Source organism: Dendrobium catenatum, unplaced genomic scaffold, assembly GCF_001605985.2.
Source record: "Dendrobium catenatum unplaced genomic scaffold, ASM160598v2 fragScaff_scaffold_1088, whole genome shotgun sequence".
NCBI lineage: Eukaryota > Viridiplantae > Streptophyta > Magnoliopsida > Asparagales > Orchidaceae > Dendrobium > Dendrobium catenatum.
Genome location: NW_021319550.1, coordinates 311663 through 320675, shown reverse-complemented (window position 1 = coordinate 320675; position 9013 = coordinate 311663). Strand labels below are relative to the sequence as shown.

Here is a 9013-nt window from a genome sequence, read left to right as displayed (position 1 = left end):
CCCATTTATTAAGAACAATTATATCAATCTCAGTTCAATAAATATATATACCTATCATAATTAAATGCATATTGTATAGTATTTATGATATGCATCTATATTATGTAAATCAAATCATGTAATTCATTGATTCTATAAGTATTATAAATACTTGTCAAAACCTATATTTTGTATAAATTATATCATATCAATTTTGCAATTTATCATATACATCTCTATCATATGCATATATAAGTACTATGAAAAAGAAAAGACATCCAACTATGTGTGTTTTTCCTTTATCCAATATTGTAGGTCAATCCTACACGAATCAATCCCAATCACAAGTCATTTAGGTTAGGTGGCATTCATATTAGAATTGAAGTCTTACTTCCTACTCATCGGTGTATCATATCATATCATTCTATCTCCTTATTTCTCCCTTTTTATATTATCATTTAAAAAAAAAAGCTCATTGACCTACCCTAATGCATGGAGTAAAATGTCTCCAGCCAACCTAAATCAGTCAATAATATATGCATGGCTAGCCTTTCTTACATGCACATATTTCAAAGCATATACAATAAAATAAATATATAATAACACACTCAATGTTCAGTTCACAATGTCATCTTAATGCATATAAAATTTACATACAAACTAAAATTAGTGAAGTTTATAAGAAAATGCAATGTGTTCTTTTCGCATGTATGTATAAACAATGGTCAAATTATAACAATTATGCATGCCATATAAGTATATAAAATGGATTTAATAATCATCTCGCAAAAGTTTTAAATTTATCCAAATTAGGTTATTTGCCGAGACTATAAAAATACATGATAAAAATTTAATATATTCATATCAAAATTCTCATATTGACGACATCTATCACATGCTAAAACTTATATAGTAAAAATTTCATAAATACAAACTTATTCTTATTTTTCGTAATAAAAAACAAATTTGATTTAAAAAATTCTAAGAATATCAAATCATTGAAATAAAAAAAAAAAGAATGATGATTTCTTACAATGAGATGAACAAATCTTACAGCAGGGCTGACTGATATAAATCACTCCACGACCTTCAAATCCAAATTCTCCTTTCTCTCTCCTCACTTTCTCTCTTAATTTCACTAAGTGATCTCTATTAGCCAAAATGAATAGTGAAAGGGATTTAAAAAGGTTTTAATTATTTTGTTAGTGAGCTATGATATTTTATAATAAAATAATAATATAATATAAATATAAATATATAATTTATTCATTTTAGTATAAATTTCTTATAAAATTTTAAGTGCTTAAAAAATTATAAAAAAATATTCATAAAATAGCTCATTTTATATAAAACATTCTAGTGAAATCAGTTTGCAAACAGAAACACTTGATGATCAAAAAATCCTTAATTGCATCTCTCTGTGTCAATTTCTTAAAGATTTAAAAAAATTACAAAAAAGTTATTATAAGTAAAATATAATAATATCTATCTTATCTCAAAGATTGTTTTCAAATTTAACTTATAATGACTCCTAAAATAATTATTTGACTCGGTTAAAATTCAAACTATTACAATTTTGCCCTGATTTGTTTATGTGATTTGAGATTTATGTGTTGAAATGTCAATGATGATATTTTTAAAGGAGGGGGGAGTTGGTGATAAATACAAGTTCAGTATTTTGTTTTATCTTATTGACCTGATTAAAAGAATATAAAGATTTGAACTTTTGAGTTTTTAAATCATTTATATATATTTGAAAGCATTTTGGTGCATAAAAATGATTGTGTGGTCAAAAATGATTCTAAAGTGTTTGGTGTTAATTTCAACAAAATTTGATAAATGTTATTAATAGAGCATCTTATTACTATGTGTCCAAGTGCCTCAACGCTGCTATAGTGCTAGACACGAAATAGTGACATTTAAGTGCCTATAGTCTTGAGAGAATGAAATTTTGAATTAGCATTGTAGAATTCAACGGTAGCGCCAAAGTGCTAGGCCATTTTGAGATCTTTAAATATATTTTAAATCCATTGTTTGATTCATTATTTTTGAGCAATCATCATTGAGGAGAGAGAAAGAGAGTGGTTTAAAGAGGGGGAAAGCTCCATTTTGAATTGCTTTCGGCCATTTTTAGTTATCAAGCAAGTTACGAAAGTTATTCATATCAAGGTATGTCACATTATGCCCATCTTAGTTTTCGAAAATAGAAAAGTTTTTCATAATTTTTCGATTAAAATTATATTTATGTTAATGAAAATTGCAAATAACTTTACATCGATAAATTTTTCACTGCGTAACTTTGTATATATTATAGAGATTAAAATTATGAACATTTTGAGTATTTTTGAAAACTTTATACTAGGTATTTTAAAACTTTTGTAGTTTTATCAAATAAAAAATAATATGGACACTGAAAATTAGTGTTATTGCACAATGAATGTCTTATAATAATATTTTACACAATCATTGATAATTTTGTTATATTTTGAAACTCTAAAATTTTACTCATGAGAAATTTCAATTGCCTACCTTTATAGACAATTGTGCAGGTCTTTCACATGTTTGATTTTGCTTTAACTATTATAATATGATGAAATATGTGTACATGTTATTGAATTATAACTGTTGCAAGATAAGAGAAATCAGAATTCTTTGAGATTCTATATGTATTAAGAAATTTTTTGGTGCCTATAAAACATGTTTTGGTGACTATAAAGCCATGTTTTTTGTGGCTATAAGTTATATTATGGTGCCTATGGGCATGTTTTAATGCTTTAATCACAAAAGAGAGATATAAGGGATTAGAATCCATTGAGATTATATATAGGATCGGGATATGTGATATGCTTTGTGATATGAACTACTATAAAATATGAATTTTAGTTTATTTTGATTCAGTATTATTATTTAAATATTTGAATAATTGCTATGTTTACCTTTCCTAGTATAATGATTTATTAGACAACATTTAACTGCATTTAAATATTTTAAAAATAAATTATAGCAAAATATTTAATAAATAAATTTAAAAATTTAGATCGATTTATGTGGCCTGCTAAACTGGTTTAGCTCACTGTGAAGTTGCTTATGGTTTTCATGATTTAGGAAAAGGAATGAGCTTATTAATTAGCAGTTTGCAGTCATGGACAGATCTAAGTTTATAGGTATTCCCATATTTTAATATGTGTACAATCATGGATAATTTCTTTTCATTTATATAACTTCTATTTAATAGTTATGTACTATATTATAAATATATCTGGATGAAATGAAAGAAACATTATATATGATTTATTTATAGTTCTCTAAATATTTTTAGTAGCTATGTAGTAAAATAAAATTTAGAAGAGAATCTGAACATTCAAAAACTAGATTTTAGGATTTACTTGTCACAACTCAACACGATAAAACATATTATAGTTAGGTTGGGTTGTGATGCAAGGCTACCAAGGCTCTAGGACTAATGGGTAAGAAATAAGTTTTTATCTCCATATGGTGGAGATAACGCCTAAAATGGTGCTTATATGTCAATAGTGTTATTAAGTATGCCTAGAAAAATTAAGAACATCCTTAATATAAAAAATACAAACATCTTCTCAATGTGAGAGAAGATGTCTAAGGAGTGAAACCTTGAATAAAGATAATGGTCATTCTGACCAATCGTTGCCGGATTAAGGTCCCTCTGACCTCCGTCACCCAACTATGTTGCCTTCGACCACCTTTGCTCGACTATGGTACAACTAATTTTTGTCACCCGACCACGGTCCCTTGGACTAGCGTGACGCCATGACCCAACTATAATCCCTCGTACTAGCATAGCTTGACTACAAGCCATCCGACCATCTTCGCCCTACTATGATTCATGCAACCATCATCAATCATTTAAATTCTCATCAATAATTGTCACTCGACTACGATCACTTCAACCATTGTTGCTCGATTATAATTCTTCCGACCAATGTCTCCCGACTATGACGACCATCCGACTCCCATCGCCCGACTACTGCCCCTCTGACCACCGTCGCCTGACCACGGTCTGGCTACGGCCCCTCTGACCACCATCTTCGAACTATAGTACCTCTTCGGGGTGTAAGCGAACATAGCTGACTTGTGAGACGACTCAAGCTTAACTCATTAATGAGTTCCCAAGTTGAGCTTATCGAGTTTTAAGTATAAATTTTTATAGTATTTTATTATCTTAAATATCAATAAACAATTTATTCTTAGTTGTTATTGTATAGGAATATCATAAAAAATGAGAGAAATTTGTGAGTATTGAACAGTGTCGTAGTTCTTCACTTACCAGCATCACAACATCCATAAATCCCTTGCACTAAAAAATGTCAATTAATTCAATGCCCTAATAGAGCCAAGCTTAGTGTTGCTGCGCTAGAATTAAGTATTGCAGCGCGGGAGTCTCAAGAATTTGAGCCCCGAAGCGACAAACTTTACAACGAAATAACACCATATTAAACATTCAAGCCCCGCAACTCTCAACTTTTTCAAAAATGCAGCGCAGTAGTTGCCAAAATGAGGAGTCCCGCCGACTCAACCAAAGGATGCACCGTTAGCCAATCGACGCTTTGGATCAATCCAGCATAGCAGCGGAGCCCACGTAGCAGTGCCAAGGCGCTAGTTCATTTTATAATATCGTGATACCACCATGTCAAGCGCCACGGTGCTTGAGTTCATTTTTCTACAAGTATAACTATTTTTTCAGTTCATTTGAGATATAATTCTGCAAGTTCTATTGGGGTATATCATTTTTAGTTTGTATTGAATGATTAAGTGTTGTGCCCCCTTAGAGTTAAGTCTAAGGGAGGCTAAAAGAGAAAAAAAGATACGCCATTTCAAAGATCGTTAGCTGATCTATTTGTAAGCAATTGTATATTTAGAGGATAAATGAGTGTGGAGAGTGTATTGTACAACCTGGGTGATATCCGATTTTTCTTATATGCAACCAATAAATTCTGGTTGATTTTCGTGTATTTTGCGACTAATTTTTTAGTTTTGGGCTGATGATGTGAATATTTTACAAATACTAATATAGATTCTTTTGCTTTGAATGAACAATGAATGTTTTTAATATCTCATGTTCTTAATTTAATGCATATAATAGTCATGTATGTAGTTAAAATTCAATGTGATATAATGCCTCGACATATAATATTGGAACAATTAGGAGTGTTGGAATGAAATTCTTGCATGCCTAGACATGGGATGTTCAGAATTTTAGGTTATATGGAGATACAATTATTGTAGGAAGATCATAAACTTCACTTACATTCCTACAAACTTAACAAAGATCTATAGATGTATATGCTCTAATCCAAATCAAACATATACGAGTCAACTTGAAAAAAACTTAGATAATTCACAATCATTAGTCTAAAATATTTATTCATTTGGTATTTTATCTTTTCTTATGCATTCCCCAGTAGAGACAGAATCTCAACCCTTAAACTTTGTTCAACAAGATAAACATTGTAGTTATAATAGACATTACTAGCTCATTTACATGTTATTAGAATACTTCCCCAAGGGATCAACACACTCTCGATTACTTTATTACTTAATCGACAAGTGCACTTGTGTATTTAGTGGGTAATACATATCAAATAAAATCTAAGCATGTTTCAACCCATATCATAAACATAATCCACGCAAACACCCCATCATCAAGCAACGAGTTCGAGCTCGAGTATATACTCGAGTTCATATATTAAATGAGCTCAAGCTCAAGCTCAAGCTCAGTTTTCCTCAGCTCGTAAGCTCATTGAGTTGAATGATTAACTTAAACTATATTTAAATTTTAATTTAAATCAAAATTATATAATATATTTTTAACATTTTTAAATTAAAATTTATATTAAAAATAATTTAAAACTAATAATTAATTAAGCTAATCGAGTCAAACTCGAGATTTCCAAATGAGCTCAAGCTTTTAAATTTTTTTAAAGAGCCAAGCTTGAACTTAGTAAGAACCATACAAGCTTAGCTTAATTAGGTAGATACATGAATAGACTTGATGAGGCTATTTTAAAAGAAAAATAAAGATAAAATCATTGGAAGGTGGTCACATTTACATATTGGGCATATGAGGGAAGCTTATCTTTTAATTATTGGCGGGATAGATAAATTATTTTCCTTATTTGAGGTTGCGGGATTAATGTGCTAGCGGAACGATTGACCTCCATCTTATAAACTCGGGCTATCTACGTTTATTTCGAGATGATCAGATCCGTTAATCTGCTTTGAGAGTCGAGATATGTATGTCTAGGCATTACAAATTGCACATATCTCAAATCAAATCAGAAGTTTCTGGCCTTTAATTTAAATTTTCCATATTTGTCAATTTTACAGGATTTTTGCCCTCGAGCAGTCAAGAGATTAGGATGCCATTGTGAATGAACAGTTCGGACGTGGAAATGGGAGAGATAGCCGCCATATGTTCAAGGAAACCTAAAACCTAAGAAGCCCCAAGTGAAAAATCTCCGTTTCTCTGTGGATTCGAATGCTGTGAATTTGTCCTCTCTTTTCTCTCTCCCCCCGCTCCATGGATTCGACCGATTTGGGCTATTCCCCTCCTCATGATGGCGGCTCGAAGCCTTCGTTTCATCCTGATTCACCCTCAGCTGGTGAGCTTCCTTTTTTTTACCCGTTAGCGATCCTCCCTACCTTTCTAGTTTTTGTTTATGTTCTTCTAGTAGATCGAAGCGGAGGTTAGTTATAATTATTGGAAAGATCGAGTATTTAGTGGTGCATTTGAGATTTGAGGCGACCTCGTGATGGTGTTGAGCTACAGGGAACTCACTTGGAAGATACAAATATTCATATCTCAATAGTGGAAGCTTAAAATGGCGACTTTGTCATACCGGGTGTTGGGCTCCTAGTTTGTACTGTGCTTATGGTGCGCAGAAGGGCTGATTCAGCCATCCTCTTTTGCCGTGGACCCAGATTTGTTCGAAGAAAGAATTTATCATTGTGAATTTCATGCTGATAGTTTTCTTTGAATAGCCAATCAAATTGCGTGCCTTGCACTCTTTGCAATTTTTATGCTAGGGAGAAGTGCAATGCTGTATAATTCAGTGTCAAATTGCCAAGAAATTTCACGGGTCTGTTGATGCTGGGAGAAGAAACTGTTAATTATTATTGTTTTTGTGGGAGGCGCTCAGATCTTGTTAGCAGGAAATATCTTTCCTGTCAAACTACTTGTTAGATTCAAAGCCAGTCTCTAGGAGGGGTGAGTCAATTTAAGCATATACTGTAGTTTGAACCCCATACAAATTGAAGGAGTGCTAAAAATATTGTTGAAGCTTTTATTTTCATATTGAGCTTGAGATTTTCATCAAGCTTGTGCAAATTTAGGCGAGAGAATTTCTCGCCAAGAAATGAACTTATCATCTAAGATTTAAGATTAACTTTCACTTATTTTTCACAAAACTTGTAGCACGTAAACAATTCATTTGAATCAATCTCTTTTAGATCCTATAGTTGGAGCCTTTGTGCATTGGGTGTGCTCGTCAGTTTTTTTACAAGGATTCAGACATTAGACCTTTGCTTTAGATATCAAAGATTATTCTGTTAAACAATTTATGTGAATCAATCTCTCTTAGATCCTATTGTTGGAGATTTGTGCTTTGGGTGTCCTCGCCTTTATTTGTTTTTGCCAGGATTCAGACTTTAGACCTCTAATTTTGAAATCAAATATAATACTGTTGAATCAAGTGTTTGGTGCACCTGTTTTTTGTTGTAAAAGACTAAAGTTGTATGTGTAAATATAAAACAGTTTTAAATAATGATTTCTCTACCCAAAGATGATTTAATTATACATATATGAACTTGCTTCACCTAAACTTGGAGAAAATTAAGTATTTTGGTAGTATTTATACTAGCCATTAAAAATATGACATTGATCTCTTTAACAATTAACCTTCACGAATCATTTTTTATTGACTGCTTGCTAAATGCCAAATTTACTTTTTCATGAACATAACAAATCAATAAAAACTAATGATTGGGCTTGCCTTTTTATGTGTTAAATTTCAGAAATTGTGATATTTGGAATGTGTAATTGGTTTGTTCAATGAAATTAATAAGTGAGCTTAGACAAGCATTAGTGAATTTAGCAATAAGCTGATTGTCCAATGCTGGATTTCAATTACTCCATATTCTCTTTTGGTATGCTTGATATAAGAGTCACCTCAGAACATAGGAATAATGTTGTTATGTATTTTGCATGGTTAAGTTTTGTTGACTATAAAAATATATAGAACAAAGAAATTTGGAACATACATGCCTTTGAGTGGGTCCCACCTCACGTTGTTGGCATCCAAACAAAGCAACCCTTCGTTCAAATCAAAACAACTGCATGCTCATTTCTTTAAAACGGCTGGCAAGAGCGATGGGGAAGAGAACTCTCACACTCCTCCTTCGATTATCTCTCTGTATCACATGCAGATAGAGAAATCGAAGCCCCCTCCGCCTCCGCCTCCTTCCGCTTATTCGCCCAAATCCACGAAACCAAGCCCTGCTTCCGCTCACATCCGACCCACGCGACCAACCTTGACGTTGCCGTTCGACTTCGTTGCTTCGTAGGAGAAGTCTAGGGTTCGCCCTTCATCTTCTCTTTTCGTCGTTACTATTCGGCTCCTTTGCTTCGCGTGCGGAGATTGCACGCGCCGCTTCTTCCACTCCCTGTGGCTGTTCGACTTCGCTCTTCTCTGGAGGTGCATAGATTGCGTGAGTCGCTTCCTCGGCTCCTTTGTCCCTGCCCGACTTCATTTCTTCGCATAAGTATAGAGATTGCTCGGGTCGCTCCTTACGCTCCTTCATTGCTATTCGACTTCTTTGCTTTGCAGGAGTATAGAAATTGGACGAGCAACTCTTTGGCTCTCTATTATTAGAAGAGTCATTTCATCTACTCTCTTGCGACTATTCGGCTAAACTCCTTCCGTGACTAACCTAGCCGAATTGGTTCCTGCCCGAGCCGACTCCTATATATATATATATATATATATATATATATATATAT

General features: G+C 32.7%; 1 protein-coding gene across 1 annotated transcript in view; it reads left to right on the top strand.

The window, feature by feature from the left end:
• The first annotated feature begins 6398 nt into the window (after nt 1-6398).
• Nucleotides 6399-9013, top strand: part of LOC110099888 (protein BTR1) — a 39590-nt gene continuing 36975 nt past the window's right edge. Inside the window, exon 1 of the mRNA XM_020827193.2 lies at nt 6399-6617. Within this exon, the coding sequence (XP_020682852.1) occupies nt 6536-6617 (82 nt within the window). The 5' untranslated portion in view covers nt 6399-6535. The remainder of the gene's footprint in view (nt 6618-9013) is intronic.